Source organism: Nestor notabilis, unplaced genomic scaffold (assembly GCF_000696875.1).
Source record: "Nestor notabilis isolate BGI_N333 unplaced genomic scaffold, ASM69687v1 scaffold5974, whole genome shotgun sequence".
In the NCBI taxonomy this organism is placed as follows: domain Eukaryota; kingdom Metazoa; phylum Chordata; class Aves; order Psittaciformes; family Psittacidae; genus Nestor; species Nestor notabilis.
Window position 1 is genome coordinate 70,041 of NW_009925069.1, and position 16,098 is coordinate 86,138.

General features: G+C 52.5%; 1 protein-coding gene across 1 annotated transcript in view; it reads left to right on the top strand.

Annotated features, from left to right (window-relative positions):
- Positions 1-9,214, top strand: part of RBBP8NL (RBBP8 N-terminal like) — a 13,570-nt gene extending 4,356 nt beyond the window's left edge. The window contains exons 6-13 of the mRNA XM_010012875.1: positions 871-1,037; positions 1,516-1,607; positions 2,993-3,156; positions 4,191-4,998; positions 5,389-5,491; positions 7,423-7,484; positions 7,806-7,932; positions 9,096-9,214. Of these exons, the coding sequence (XP_010011177.1) occupies positions 871-1,037; positions 1,516-1,607; positions 2,993-3,156; positions 4,191-4,998; positions 5,389-5,491; positions 7,423-7,484; positions 7,806-7,932; positions 9,096-9,214 (1,642 nt within the window). The remainder of the gene's footprint in view (positions 1-870; positions 1,038-1,515; positions 1,608-2,992; positions 3,157-4,190; positions 4,999-5,388; positions 5,492-7,422; positions 7,485-7,805; positions 7,933-9,095) is intronic.
- Positions 9,215-16,098: the final 6,884 nt, after the last annotated feature.

Consider the following 16,098-nt stretch of genomic DNA (forward strand, 5'->3'; position numbering starts at 1 on the left):
GAGAGTGACATGCAGGGACTGAGATGGGGTTAAGAGGAAGAAGTGATCTGTACCAACAGGTTCATATCCCAGCAGAGCACTGTGCTGAAAGGCAAGTAACCTGCCAGGCTGGCCAGTATATACAAATCAGCTCATTTCTTAAGGGTTTAAAGTCCAGAGGAATTAGCACGGAGGGATTAGTTTAGAAATGTGTTTTCTTTGGAGAACAGAAGCACCATCCACTTAAAGAGGAATTCTCACTTTTACTCCCTAATTGTTCCCAAAGCCTGAGGAGTTTCAGAGCTGTCGGTTGGACTGGGTTTGCTGAGCATCGAGCATTCCTTCTCTGTTCTGCCCTTCCCTGGGCTGCTGGATAGGAAGATTTCCAGCCATACACCCAAGTGTCAGCATCAGGGTCCAGCCAGGGCTTGGTCTGTGGCATAAGCGAGCGTCTCCGAGACTCTCTTGTAGGGAATAAGAGCATCAACCCCACCAGCTGGATATGGTTAAGGGGGACAGCCACCACATCCCCATGCTGAAACCAGGCTGAAAGCCCAGCCAGGGACTTACAGGTTCCCACAGAGCTTTTGCAATAGCCACAGTTGGGTTTTGGCTTTCCCAATGTCACAGCTTCCTGAGACGTTACCCACGGCCAAGTGGGGAAATCAGACCTTGAGCAGTCATGCTGGCTCTGTCCCATGCTCCAGACTGCAGCTGAGCTAGCAGTAACCTGCAGTGGAAGGAGGTGAGTCTGAGGATCCGGTATATCCACATACATATATATATGTATAGTTATATATCAGGCTCTAGAACTCAGAGGTCCTAACACAGTGGCTCTCAAACTTTCCTTCTCCTGCCCCTTCTCCTTCATTCATGTCCTGCTTTCAACAGGGACGGGACAAAGCCCCCAGGGGTCACCTCCAGAGAAAGCAGCTCCACCCCCAGCTCCCCACTGGCATTACTGTCCCCAGTGAGCAGGAACGCCAGCACTGAGAAAGCAGCTCACAGGGGAGCAGAAGAAGCCCACCACGATGTTCCAGGCCTCGAGCTGGAAGAAGGTGAGTGCTGCTGGCTCCTGCCACCCATAAGGGACCTGGGGATGGGAAGAGTAACTGAGCCGTGGTGCAAAGCTGCTCTGGGAAGGGGTCTGGAGAGCAAAGACCAAGCTGATGGCAACTAAGATGGACACTGCCCTGGGCAGACTGGCTAGTGGGGGGAAATGCATGTCAAGGGAGAAACACGCTGCTCTGTGTTAGAGTAAGAGTGCTTGGGTGCTCTCACTGCGAGTGCTGCACAGGGGTGGACCCACCACCCACTTCATGCAGAGACCATGTTGTTCCCTTGCTGTCACAAAACGGAGGGTATATTCAGTCAGATGCTGGCTTGAGCCACATGGAGATTTTGGCTCGAAATCTTCAACAGATGGTTGGTACCAGCCAGTGGCATCCTTTGGAAGCTGGGATGCTCCAGGATGCAGTAGGGAGCCTGCAGAGCCCTGTGGGACGATCACTGTGGTTGGTTGTGTCTTTCTTGCAGAAAAGCCAGCAGGGCAGAGGAGCCAGAGAAGTTCTCCGAGCAGCAGGACTTCCCCAGGCACCTTCCTCCAAGAAGTCAGCCTCGCAGAAGTGGTGAGTGTTGGAGGTAGCCTGATGTCCTCAGGCCTTCTCCCTACCACTGTGGTCATCTGAACTGCATCAAGAGGCTGGGACAGCTTAGGGGTGAAACAATCAGCCACACTTGGGCAGTTTGGTGTTGCCAGAGACAAGGAGGGCACCTACCAAAAACACATCCTCTCTGCACAAGTTGCCACTCACAGGCAAAGCATTTGGTGTTTGGCACACGCGCCTGTCCCTGCTGTGAGTGTGTCTTTGTTCTTGTGTTTATCCTCCATGACAACACATGTAGCATCCTAGAGTACTCTGCCCATCGGTCTGGTTCCTCTCCTGGATGTCTTGCTGGGCAAAGCTCCAAGTGAAGGAGCTGGGGAAGTTGTGCTGAGCCACATTTGGCTTATCCTCAGTTATAGAGTCAGCTCTCCTTTAACTGGGTAAGCAAGAAGCTGGAGCGTTGCGAGTGTTGGAAAAGCCTGGAGAACATGTAAACTGTGGGAGTTGTGGGTACTAAGAACAAATACACCACAGCAGCCCTGCCCAGGAGCAGTGCAGATGTCTCTCCACCTGCAGCATCATGAATATTGGTATTTTCAGAGGGCCTGGCACGCAGTGGTTGTCATTTTGTGCATTGATGCAAGCCTGCTGTGCCTTTAAAACACAAACTGTGTGTCAGCTGAGGGATGCTGAGTGATGCAGTGATATTGGGCACTGGGAAATGAGACTGCAGGACCTGGAGCCCTGTTCGTGGGAACTCAAGCCCACATATACTCCCACATAGATGCTTCTGTTTTGGCACAGGCTTTGCTTACCTGAACTCCTCAGAACTCTTAAAAGAGCAGGTGAAAAGGGGTTTTGGTAAGGCTGCAGGCTGGCTCTGAGGATAATTAATAGGGATTGCAGGAAGGGTTGGTGACATCTCCAGGTGGGCAGGGGAAAGTCAAGTCAGAACATGTGCTGAGCCTTTCATGACAGCAGATGGAGAAGGTGGTGTCCTGGCCTCACAGCCAGGTACATCACTGGAAACATACCCATCGAATCAGTGCATGCCAGGAGCTTGCATGAATGCAGCCCAGTGCCCTGACTAGGGGCCAGGGAATTTGCAGGGTCTTATCTTGATTAAGCCACCTAATCATGGCTTGACTTGAGAGGAAGCACAAGACCTCCTGGGCTACAAATCAGTGCAGCCAGAAAATAAAGCCTACTGTAGATCCCAATAGAAAACACAGAGGGGAAATTTCCTGGGAAAACCAGTACAAATACGGATGAGCTTTTGACCAGAACTGTATCAAACCGAGCCCATCGGAGCTGATTGTCTTGGTCACACCAGTGCACTCGGTGGGGCTCCCCATAGCCACGTGCACAGCAGAACAGCTCACTGGACTCTCTCCCTTCTGCCACAGGCATCCCAGAGGATCTCCAACCAGCTGCATGGAACCATCGCCCTGGTGAGACCCGGCTCCAGGTCCTGCCTCCTGGAAAGAAGTCCTTCAAGGGCCGCTGTGTCCCCACCGGCCAGGAAGACTCCTCTCCCTCCGGAGCGCGAGCACAGCCCCAGCCTTGAGGCGTGAGTTACCTGCTCGTGGGTCATGGTGGGGCTTGGTCCATGGCCCATTGCAGCAGTCCCACTGGGCAGACTGTGATAAGGTGGCTGGTATTCACTGTATCTGCCCACCTTCTTCTCCAGACTCATCCTACAGCCTCAGGAAAGGGGTGGGGGGGTCTCCCAATTGACACCAGTAAAAAATGACTGGAATCCAGCCCAACAAGATCAGTTTCTCCAGCTTGGTCAGACCCATAAAGCGAACTGGGTGCCCTCACTTCCAGCCGGGAGGAGAGGACTTGCCTTACTGGAGGCAGCAATCCTTCCTTATCTATTCTAATGGGCTTTTCTGCAGGGCTCAGCACGGCCCCAGGCTTATCCTCATCCTCTCCATTGCTTTCAGGAGCACAGAGGGCTGAGCAAAGCCAGTGAGTTTACCTGGAGACAGCGCGTTTCCCAGAGTGGGATTAGTTCTGCCGAGCATTCCCAGGGAGAGCTCGCACACACGGAAGCTGCCAAATAAGCAGCAATAGCAGGGACTGGGTTTGCAGGGCAGGTTCATGCACCATAATGACCTTCTTAGCATGGCTTCAAAATCTTCCATGGAGTGGGTTAGGGCAGGGTGGGCTGTTCCTCTGTCCTAGAGGTTTTCAGGCCCACCAAGGTATTAAGAAAGGCCAATGGAGGGGTTCTTAAGATGCTTCTGGCTTTAAGGGATGGATTGAGAAGTGACTTCTCGACAGCAGTGCTGAGGTGAGTGGTCACTGCATCCCCCCGCTTGCTCATTTCCCTGCCTGGAGCTGCCATGGCCCAGGGGCAGGAGAGCACTGTTGGATGGTGGGATGGTGATACCTTCCTGCTGCCAACTGCCTGAGCCCCATGGCCACCAGGACCCTCCTCCCCAGCACAGCATCCAAAGACAAGCGTGATGCCTTCAGCTGTAACAGGCAACAGGGCACAGAAAGAGCAGAAGAGACCATGCACATCACCTGCAGGAGCTGGGAAATTGCATGGAAATTCTCTAATTAATGTGATTATTTTCTTCCTGCTTCTCGTAGTTATTTATCAGCAACTAAACCAGGCTCCCCCAAGGCTGTTCCATCCTATGAAAACCTCAAACTCATCACCCGGAGAGAGCAGCTCTGCCTGCTCCACAAGCACCTTTCCCTGCACCAGTTGGGGCTGGCAAGTGACTATGCCTCTGCCGACCGGGATGGCAGCAGCTTCTCCAGCCACTTGCTCAGAGCCAAAGATGCTGATGGCAGGACACGGCCACGCGATGGCTGGGAAGACCACGCAGCCCTGCTGAAGCTCCCGGCCACCATGGTGTACGTGAGGGACCAGCACCTCGAGGAGAAGCTGCACCTCCTCAGGCACAGGGACCGGCTGCAGCATCTCCTCATGCAGCAGTGCCAGCCAGGCCCGTGGGCAGATGGAGACACAAAGCTCCCACCTGAGGAGCGGCCCCTCTCCCCATGGCCAAGCGTCACACCAGGATGCAAGGAAGAAAGGTCCTTCCTGGAGGATGCTGCAGATGGGAAGGAAGAGAAGGAGCTTTGGCTGAGCCAGGACAGCTCTGAGCTGCGAGAAAAGGCGAAGGCAGCAAGGGACGATGGTGCAGACACACCACTGGATCTGTCAGACTCTGGCCGTGGCAGGGGAAGGGGCTGGGCTCACCCCCAGGAGCCACGGAGCCCCAGAGACAGCCCCGTTGTGCCAGCAGCCCATGGTCCCCATGGCAGACATGGGGCAGAGCCGGATGACTTGTGCTTCCCCCACCACCACTGGCCCAATGCCACCCGGCCACTGCCTGGTGCTGGTGAGGAGGAGGAGGAGGATGAGGAAGATGCAGCTGTGGTGAGTACAGCTCATATTGGCATCAACTGTGACCCCTTCCCTTCCCCAGGGTGTCTGGCACTGGTGCTGGCACTGTTGTGACCATTAATGTCCCATGGGAGAGTGGCTTTGCTGCATGTGTGAAGCCAAAAGGGATGTATTTGCACATGGCAAAGCCACAGTCACTCAGACCTGGCTCCCATTCCCACCTCCCCTCCAGTGCCCGCGGGGTTTCCATCCAGGTCTGAGGACAGGCATTGCCTATGCCCCATCCCACCGGTTGGTACAGGAGATGTGCTGGGCACCACCAGTGCATGGAACACCTCTGCCATGCTCACCCCCATCGGTGTCACAGTAGGGGCTGGGGATGGCCCTTTCCTCCTACTGGCCAAGGCAGCATTTGCATCCTGTATCCTACAGCTCGCACGGGCACATCCGACAAACAGCTCCACGCTGAGCGACCCAGAGGCCCCTCCAGAGACCAGGGTGAGACTGGATGTCAGCACACAGAAGGGAGAAGGAGGTAAAAAAGCCCCAGGCAAACGTGACATCTGAGAAAGCAAGAGCATTTGGGTGATGGTATCTCACAGCCCGGAGCTCTGTGCTGGGCTCTGCACGCACCTGCAACCCCCATGGACCGAAGCAGTGGCTGACCAGCACGGGACCCCAGTGCTCATGGCTCCCAGCTCTTTTGGGAACTTCAGGGTTCACATTTCCATCCTAAAGGGCTCAATTTTCAACACTAGGGATGCCCAAAATTCAGGCTCAGTATCTATAGGGAGAAAATAACCTGTCTGTTCCAGAGAAGTCTCTGTCCAGCACAGACTAGGAGCCTCCCATGGGTGCCTCTACAAACCCTGCAGAGCACCCTGTACTTGGCTGCTGGGTGGCAGAGTTCTCCAGGAGCTAAAGACATCAGTTTAGCACCGACCCATTGGCAAAACTCACTCCATAGTGAGCTGTGACAGGACAACATTGCTGCTCCAGCATTACCCACCCCTCTCAGGGAAGCAGAAGCTCAGAAATCACCCTAGAGATGGGGAAAATGAAGAGGTTTGCAGGACTAGTGGTGGAAAAACCATCTCTGTCTGTTCCAACTTGCTCCAAAGCATGCCCTGTGCTGGCACAGGATGTAGACTTGAGCATAGAGTGAGGGATGCTAGTACCTTACCAGCAGGTAAGGCAGGATGCTTGCCTCCCTCCTCCATAAGAGCCCTTTCCATTCCCAAAATCAGCAGTGCCCTCAGTCTGGGGATGCATCACGCTTTCTCCCTGCCTGACCACTGCAGGATGCGGGTGCCAGGTTTGCCCAGGTGGGTGGGAGGGAGGCAGCAGCCATCGGGATCGGAGCAGGAAGCACGTCTGCCCAGAGCTGCTCCATTCCAGCCTTACTGGCTTGGCCAGAAAGTTGAGCTCGCCTGGATTAGTTGGTCTGGGCGTGTCGGGGTGGTTTGGGAACAGCGGAGCAGGGAGTCCTCTGTGATTTACATGCTCAGGAGATAGCATCATAGCAGAAGAATTTCAGCTGATTACATTCTGGGTGTGGGAATACAGGGCTTTCTTCAGTTCTCACCTTAAGGTTGACACAATGCCCAGGAAACCATCCACAAATACTTCTGCACTTTCTAGTGAACCTTAACCCTCCCAAGGATAAAGAGAGGATGGGATCAAGGACTCTAGGAGGGCCTGAATGCAGCAGGGTCTGCTCTCCTGCCTGGGCAGGGGCAGCAAGGGAGGATGCTCCACCAACAATCCCACCCCGGCTAGACCTGGGTGTCTGGAGCAGGAAGTATTGAGATCCTGGAATGCCCTTGGAAGGGAGCACAGCTCTGTCCCCAGCCCTTCCTGCCCTCCATGGCCAGTGCGGGTGTGTTGCTGCGGGTGCAGGCAGGGTGATGCCAGCAGCACGGCTCGGTCCCTGCGCAGCTTCGCTCTGTGCAGAGGTCGGGTGGTGTCTGGTGCGTGCAGGTACGTGTCAGGGGTTGAGCAGCCTGCGGCAAAACCCTTCTGCTGGGTAGGGAAGCAGCTCCCTGCCTCTCCTTCCTCTGCTCCTCCACACACATTCCCTGCCAACAGCCACAGACCGGCACCGGATTGTCCGTTTGGCCTCTTCACCAAGACACACTTCTCCCTACTTAAGTGTCCAATGGGAAGGTGCAGTCTGGGATTTTAAATACCCCTCAGCTTCCCGACCTGCACATAGCCACAGACTTTGGGGCAGCACTTACGACCTTAAGGTAGCAAAGTCCTATGCATACAGCTTTGTTGTAAGCTGGTTCCCCAACAGAGTCCTGTTGGATCTGCCATAGACATTCATTTCAAGCCACGCAGCTTGTGGTCCTTCTGCTTTGCGACACAGTTTATTGCTGAATCTGTTTTCTGCCTCAATGGGTCTGCTCGTGAGCTTGTGGGGCCTCCTGCCAGCCAAAACCCCTTCCTGTTGTGTTTCCTTAGATGACAATGATGCTGAGTCTGGGAAGCAGGAATCCGATGAGCCAGACACGACGGACAGTGAGGTTTGTTTGCCCTCCTCAGCCATCAGCTTAGGCTGCTGGGTCCAAGAGGTGTAAGACCGGCTGTCCCTGCCCGAGCTCACTCCAGAGGGTGATGGCTTTTCCTACACAAGGTGCCAAGCCCCATTCCCAACTGTTACCTAACTTGTTGCTGAGGGATAGAGATACCAGCCTTTCCAGCAAGCCAGGAGGGTTTATGAACAACAGCATTTGTCACCACTCCATAGCAATGGTCACAAAGGTCCCCAGCAGTGTAGCCAGGCCATCAGCTCCCTGTGAAAGCCAAGGTAGTTTGCAGACTGACTGCTCTTCTCGTTGATGTAGGTGGCTGCCCCATATGAAGATGATGTCCTACAAGAAACCCAGGTTGATGGGAAATATTTCTGCACCAAAGACAAAGCTTATGCACTGCAGAAGAAGAGAAAAAGAGGACATGATCCCTGGACAAAAGGTGGGCAGAAGGAGTTCCTTATGGCAGCAGCTCAGGGCTACAACTTCTGCTGCTGTGAGGAACACCTGAGGGCACAAACTCTCCTCCCTGCAGTGGAGATGGGAGTTTTCCTCTGCCAAGGGCACACCAAGCTTTGGCCTAAGGAGCTCCTGCTTATGGTTAGCCAGGGAATCCTGGGCAGGGAGGCCAGGAGAGCACTCCTGAGCACCTAAGCTAACAGGGCTAAGTCCATCATGTTTGTTTAGCTGGTCAGGGAGGAGGTGACTGGAGAAGGCCACATTCCCAGGGGTGAGATATTGACATTCAGAGAAAGGTTTCTGCCAACACTGTTGATCTTCCAGTGCAGCCATGGAGGTTCCCCTGCTGACAGAGGAATGTGCTGTACCCGTGTTTCCTACAGGTGAATAAGCAGAACGCTGCTTCTGATAAGGGCAAGGATAAGTCAGTGTAAATGTCAAGCCTTGAGAGTTGCTCTGTCAGAAATACCCCACTATAACCCCTTCTGGACCATGGCTAAAGATAGGGAAGCGTTGACCCAGTTATAAATGCAGAGAGAGCTGTTGCTTAAGCACAAAGGGAAATTGTTTAACAGGCCAGTGCTGCCCCTTGCTCCATGCCTGGCCTTCAGAGGTACCTGTTCGCTCAGGGAACATCACTGTGTGAGAGCTGGCTGTGAAGAGGATTTGCTCTGCAAAACCAGCTACTCAGAGCAAGGGGGAGGAAGCTGCCCTGGGGAGCACAGCACCATCTGACCCCTGGGGACTATGGCCAGGGATGTCCCGAGTGAGGGCAGGATGCAGTTGTGGCAGGAATGGGGTGATGGAAAGGCAGAACCCCTCTCCCAGCATGTGGTGTGTGCTATGTACCACGCTGGAATGGGAAAAATCCAAGAAATGCATCCCGCTGGTCCAGGTACCCTCTCAGATACCCCCTGCACCAGGTTAGTTCTCTGCCTATTTCTGCTTCCCATGTTGTTTCTGCTTCCAGGCTCACAACAGTCTCCCCCAGGCATCTCACGTGTGAGAGGGGTTTCTCTTCACCTTTCCTTTGCCGAGCTTTGCTTCCTCCTGTGCAGCCCCTATTTTGGGATGAGGCCATGCTGTGCTCATACATGTAAATCCATTGCTCTGTGGGTAACTCCTGCAGCAATCTTGCTTTTGCAGGAGCTAAGAAGTCAATGAGAGGAAGAAAGAAAGTCAAAGTGGAGCAGTGCTCAGCAGGGATCACGAAGGAACCAGAGAACTGCTCTGCTTCCCACAACACTACCTCCGAGGAGAGCTAACAGTGAGCAGGATGAGAGGCAACACATAAACTGCAGAGCAAAGGAGAGGGCTTGGAGACTCAGCATCCCACCCATGCTGGGAGAGCGACTCCTCCTGCCCTGCTGGGCCAGGCAGCGGGGAACTTGTAAGGACTCATTCATGAGTAGAACACCCACTTGGTGCCCCAGGAGAAGCCAGGCAAGGAGGAGCCATGAGGGTGATGCCTAGAGCAGCCGGGTCCCTGCTGGTGGAGCAGCACATTCAGTGACCCCCAGCCCTGCACTGGAGCAGACCCTCAGACTGGTGCTAGGAAGAGATGTCCTCCTTGCAGCACTCACCCTGGGTCAGGTCCATGTTCTTCTCTGGGATTTCATACAGGAGAATGGACCCCCCAGACCCTGCTCCCCACGTATGATGTCCCAGTGGCTGGCCAAAGGGTGGTGACCAAGGTGAACACCACAAGGCCCCATGCACAAACCTGCATTCATTAAATCCCTACCCAGGTTTCATACATGTGTGGATCTTGTTTGGCCTGGAGAAAGCCCATGGTTTTCTGTAAGTGAGGAGCAAGCACATGGGTGGACAGTGGGATTTATCCCTGGAGAGACCAGGGAGGAGAGGGCTGTTGTGCTCCATCAATCCAGGGTCTTCTGCATGCCTGGAAAAACATGTGTGGGATCCAGCTGTGGCTCACAGCAGAGCACCAGCTCAGCAGCTCCCATTGACCTTGGCAGCATCGCTGGAAGCTGGTTTTCACATGGATAAACTGCTCTTAAACAGCATTTTTCCCACTTCCTAGTGGGAAAAGCTGAACAGTTACTTAGGCAGCTCTCATCTTCCTCCCATCTCCACAGTTTTGCAGAGCTCATTGGAAGCCATGGCGCATCTTCATTAGCGGCAGGATGGCTGTGGAAGCACAGCCTCCAAATAACCCCTGCAGAGCCCTGCAGCAGGACAGGGTGTAGATCTTGTGCAGAGCATGTGGGGTAACACAATTCTACCTTCACTATGCCCCAGGTGGATCACTTTGCCAGAGATCCTGTCCCTGGCTGACGGGTTTCTCCTCTCATATTTAATACCATCTCTCAGCAGCTTCTGCTTAACACAGGGCCCTGAAAAACAGAGCAAGGGGTGACAGGTTGGAATTGCAGAAGGGATTTGTATCTCACAACTGCTTCCCCCTGAAAAGCTGTGCGATAGAGGCCAGAGAAGCTCCTCTGGGCTCAGCTCTTTACTCATGCTTTGCACCAGGAGCAAAGTCCCAGCTCTTAAGTCACCTCCTGGCAATGCATCATCCGGGAGTCTGTGCTCAGGAATGCTCAAGACATCCAGGTTATGACGTGGTAACTGGTTTAACGGAGAAATCAGCACCTCCATCCCCAGCACCAGCTGCACTGGTGGTGCCCCACGTCTACAGGCTCCAGGCAGGGCAGGAGGGAACTGAGGGCACAACCACCATGGGCAGACCCCAGCCTACACAGCGCCTTCTCCTGGGGACCAGCTCAGCCCAGGTAACCACCTCATTTTGCATCCCAGTGCTGTGATGCGGGCACAGGGGGCTGCAGGGCTGCTTATCACAGCTTTAATGTTCATGGGATCACAGCTTGGACTGACTTGCAGGGGGCAGCAGTACCCGGAGCAGCACTGACCACACGCGGTGAACTGGGCAAATCTGCCTGTTAAAAATAACCCACCCAGGAAAAAAAAAAAGAAATAAAAAAAGAAGCTGAAGCATAATCCCATAAAGAGGCCCCTGAGGCTGCAGGGAGGCAGCCTGGCATCGGGATAACTGAGGAGGGAGGGAACCTTAATGCGGCAATAAAATCATCTCCTCCCTGTGACGATCTCTTGATAAGCAAAATGTGCACAAGTCCGGCCAAAAATAATGAACTCCTGAATTTCTTTTTCTTTCCTCAGAGATTTTGTCCCCTCCTGTTGCACGAGACCACCACAGAATCCACCTTCATTTATTAGACTTTTATGTTCTTTTATGTTGCTTCTTGCCTTTTCCCAGCAGAGATTTTCAGCTGAAGCCCCGTGTCTCTGTGCAGGGTGTGTTTGAGGGCTGGCAGGGACACGTATTTCATACTTAGGGCAATCCTATGACTATAAAAACAAAACAATAGTTCTGTCAGCTCTGAGCAAAGTGCTCCTTGCTGAAGGGAAATAAAATACATACACTGTACATGATCCAAGCCTGGAAACTCTGCTTCTACCAGCCTTTGGCTTGCTGTTCCCCTACCACCACGCTGCAGAAACATGGATAGTTGCTGAAGGCCATTAATTCTCATAATTATGCCTGTCAGTCTTTTGTTGAAGTCATTCTTGACAGACAGATGTATGTATTGATGGGGTGATATGCAGGGCAGCCTCAGACTTGAACTATTCTGCTGTAAGAAAGGAACTGGAGACCTGCAAGGAAGCCTGGAGCTTCACGGAGGTGTTCCATAGGGAGGCTGGTTCTGCTGGAGGGAAGGTGTTTGCAAGAACATTCCTTCCAATGGGCTGATCCTGCCTCCTCTGGGAGCACACAGCTTCTTCACAGCGTCACTGGAGTTCGGCTCATGACCCCAAGGGACATCTGTGACCAGCTCCAGCAATCTGAGCTTTCTGCAGAGCCAGACCCTTTCTGTTGCCACATTTCTGCTCAGCACAAGAAGGACGTTTTACAGGAAGATCTCCACTGAAATTACCCTTACGGTGCACGGGTTATGACCCACAGAGCAGTAAAGCAGAAGGAAGCTGTCCCATGGCAGGTCAGTCCCTCTGGGAGGTTCTGACAGCGTTGTTCTGACAAATTAGAGCCCTGATGTCACCAGTGACGTGATGCAGGTAGGACATCTGGGCTGGTGAACCAGGTTCCCAGAGGAACAGGCTCGGAGCACAGCTCGGGTCAGGGGCTGGGTTGGAAATTGCATTTCAGCGCATCCAAAATAACAACGATTGGTTCCCTCATTGCCCGTCATGCAAAACAATTCCTGTAACAAACCACCACCAACTCTTTTACTTCCTGATCCTTAAGCATCTACGTGCTGAATCATTCTCACAGCCGAGATTGCTGCTCTCAGCAGACCCCCTGGTCCTCCTTGTGCATTAGCCTCCCACCAAACTCAGCAGCAAACTGACATTTCCAGCTACTCTCTAGACCTGATTTGTAACATTTCATAAGCAGTAAGTTTGTGCAAGTCCAGCAGTGAATATAAACCTCCCTCTTGGAAAAAAACAAATTGCCACCACACAAAGGTTCCTCTGTTGTGTGTGTGTAATGCGGTGCTGTGCAGGGAAGTAGGAAGTCCAGTGAGCTCAGAGCAAAAGGGAACTGTGCTGGGGAGGCAGCTGGCTGCAATGCAAGAACCAAAAGCACCCAAAATAGAGTAATGCACATCAGTCTCTTCCCCCTTACAAACTTCTGTGGTGGTATTGCCTCCATGGCAATAGATGTTTTGAAGGCGACTTAATTCATGCTCCTTTCATGAGGCTGAGCACCACCTTCTCTGCAGTGAAATGCTTTTAGCTGAGATCTGATCAGTAACTAGTGCCCATTTATAGTGCTGGCTCTGAAAACACAGCTTCAGTCCCCAGTTCGCCACAGGAAAACTCATTCCAGGCATTACTGAAGTCTTGCTTAAGTCCTGTTTTAGGGATTTAAGCTGGAGATTTTGTGTAGGTCTTTCCCAAAGTCAGAGGCACCCTGCGTGTGTGGAAAGGGGGACAGGAACAGCTCGGGGGCTCAGAACAGAGTGCAGGGGTGAGCCTTTGCACTTTTGAACAGAGGCTGTGAACTCAGTGGCTGTTTCTGGAAGGGAGAGATCTCAGGAGTTTCCTTGCTCTTTATCTTGAGCAAAATTTACTGTAGGAATTACTGTAGGCTCAGGGAGGCCTTAGAACAGCTTCCAATTTCTAAAGGGTCCCTCTGAGAGGGGCTTTGGGACAGGACAAGGGGAATGGCTTTAGCCTGCCAGAGGGGAGACTGAGATGAGCTCTGAGGCAGAAGCTCTTCCCTGTGAGGGTGCTGAGGCGCTGGCACAGGGTGCCCAGAGAAGCTGTGGCTGCCCCATCCCTGGCAGTGTTCAAGGCCAGGCTGGACACAGGGGCTTGGAGCAACCTGCTCTAGTGGAAGGTGTCCCTGCCCGGGGCAGGGGTTGGAGCTGGAGGAGCTTTGAGGTCACTTCAACCCAAAGCAGGCTGGGACTCCATGATCTTCCCAGGCTTCCACCCTGGTTCCCTGTTACGCCTCTTGGATCCCAGTGTACACCCTACTTAGGTTAGGAAAAATGTGTTCAGAAATTTCTGGAGCCTTATCTTAATCCTAGCAGTTCCTCCAACTGGAAGGCTGTTCTTCTGGTTCCCAGCCTAAATATATTTATGACCTGTTTATTTTTGCTTGATTTTGGGCCATGGTTTTGAAAAGAATCTAACACCCAACCCACATATGTACTTTAAAATGCTGTTTCATTTCAGATGCTTAGACTAAATCCTGCAGTTCTTGCATGTAGAGAAATTCAGTGACTTTGGTGACTCTACTGCCCATATAGTATTGGAAATAGGGACTTGCAGGCTTGGTCTGCTCCACACCAGCTCCTTATTCCAGCAACCCGTGGCTGCTCAGACTGCACCCACACAGCCCAGGGCTTCCTTTAAGGTAGAGTAGGAGCTCCAGGAGCAAAACAAGCATGAGTTGAGTATTGGAGATTCAGAGTAAAGCCTTTACATTTGTGCAATAATGATGTTGTAAATGCAAAGCTACCTGTCTTCCAGTTTGTCCCGGTGCTTTGCAGTGGTTAAGACTGGAGCGTACTTCAGCTGCCATGCAGCAGCACTGTGATGAGTCCATCCTTCCTCCAAAACAGCATCCCTGAGGATGCATTAGGAGCATCTCCAGCTGAAACAGAGCTCGGGTTCCTTCCGTCTCCCTGCTGTGGGGATTCCCTCATTGCAGGAAACGGGGAGAGAAGTTGCTCAGGGTTGTACCCACTCTCTGCCAATTGTGGAAATGATGCTGCTCTGGCACCCATCTGTTTTAGCAGCAGATTCCCTGCAACACAGCAACATGCCCACAGAACTCGCACACTGTGAGCTAGTTGGCTTGTCAGACGCACATGAAAGCTCCCCAGCATTAACAGCAGCAACATTCGACGCGCTAAATTCAGCTTTGAAGTTCACAACCCACTAAGCTATGGAGGCTGGCTCCTTCCTGCTCCATCCTGCGCTGACTCAGTGGGACGATGACATCCTACAGCTGTTTCTACAAGGAAAGACTGGGAAAAACACCCTATTTCTCCTATAGGAGCCAATCTCGGGTTCTAGAGAGCTGTCTGCAGCAAGCCCAGCTAGGGTTCCATGCCCATTTGTCCCTCGGCTTAGTTGATGAGCATGCCAGCGGGAAGGATTTTAATTCCTTTTTATCCCAAATTAGTTTTCCCACAGCTGTGATATGAGATGATGCCGCCAAATAATTTAGACTCCAAATGCGACCTATATTGAATAGTATATGATCCTGAAGATGTTCTTGGGGTTTTAAGGGTAGAGTTTCTGTTTCAATATAGACTTTTTAAAGGAAGCCTAGAAGAAAACTTTGCCTTTTGTTTCCTGTCCTAATCATATTATTATTATTATTATTATTATTTACTTCTACTGCTCTAAGACAAGTGTTGATGCCCCACTTACAACAGTATACAAAAAAGGATCTTATGAAACAGCCATATGATAAGACATAGAACCTGTGGGTGTTTTATAGGACAGCTTCAAAATCTATCTTTTATTCAGCGCCCATATTTCAGGCCGTATCCTCAGACATCAGTTTGCTTGCTGGTGTAAACCATAAGCAATATTAAGAGTTGTTATGTAGCTTCTTTAAATGTATTTGGCAAAAGCATTTACCATTCTAAGGGCCCGGTGTTGCAGATACATGAATAGCTGCTTAATTGTACATCTCGTAATGCCTCGTTAATGGCAAATTTGGTCTGATATGTCCATGTCTATGGCAAAGTCCTGCCTGGGAGCATAAGCTGCTTCGGACCACGTGAGATGGGAAGCACAGGGGTCTGCAAGGACCATTTTGGTGTGGGAGGAACCAGCACTCAACCTTGCTGCTCGCAGCACCCAGCAAAGCTCCCATAGCCCCTTTGCCAGGCCCAGTGGCATGGAGAGTGTCAATGCTCATCAAGGTCCCCCGAGGATAGTGGGAAGGGCAAAGCTTTCCTAATTGACAAGCAGTCAGAGCATCATCCTGGGATGTGGCAGACATGGGGTCAAGTGCCTCGCGGGTATGTTTGTTCCATGCAGTATAAACACAGCAGTCCGGGAAGCAGCATGCTGTGCAGCAATGCCTTGATGTCACTCTGTGGAGATAAATACTAAGTTTATGTTCTCCTATGTCCGGGTCTGCTTTGCCCATATACGTCCTGTGACCAGCGCTGCCTCGGCTTTGCTTCGGAGGCATTGGGATTCATTCTCTACATGGATTTCAGAGCTGATGGTGAGTCTCAGGACTGTGGATGGGGATCCACACCCCCAGGGATGGTGGGTTGGGGTCCGCCCCAGCCCTGCAAGCTGGAGAGCTGGATCCAAGCCTGATCTGCTTTTTATAGGTCTGATGTGAACAGCCGGCTGCTGATGGGTTTAGCAGATGCATCGTCCCTGCCTGCATGAAGGCCAGGAGACCTTGGGAACCAGAGTCACTGGGGGTTTAGTGAGGGGATGGGGGGAGCAGAGCTTTAATACGTCATCCAGAGGGACACGGTGGGTGGTTGCGTGGGGACACGGTGGTGGATGTGAGCGGGTACAGTGGGCTTGTGGCTGTGGTGGGGGAGTACCCGAGGGAGGAAGGCGATCCCCGCCTGGCAGCCCCGGGGGCAGGCCCGGGGGGGCGGTGTGAGGGGACGCAGCCACCGCGTCCACCGTG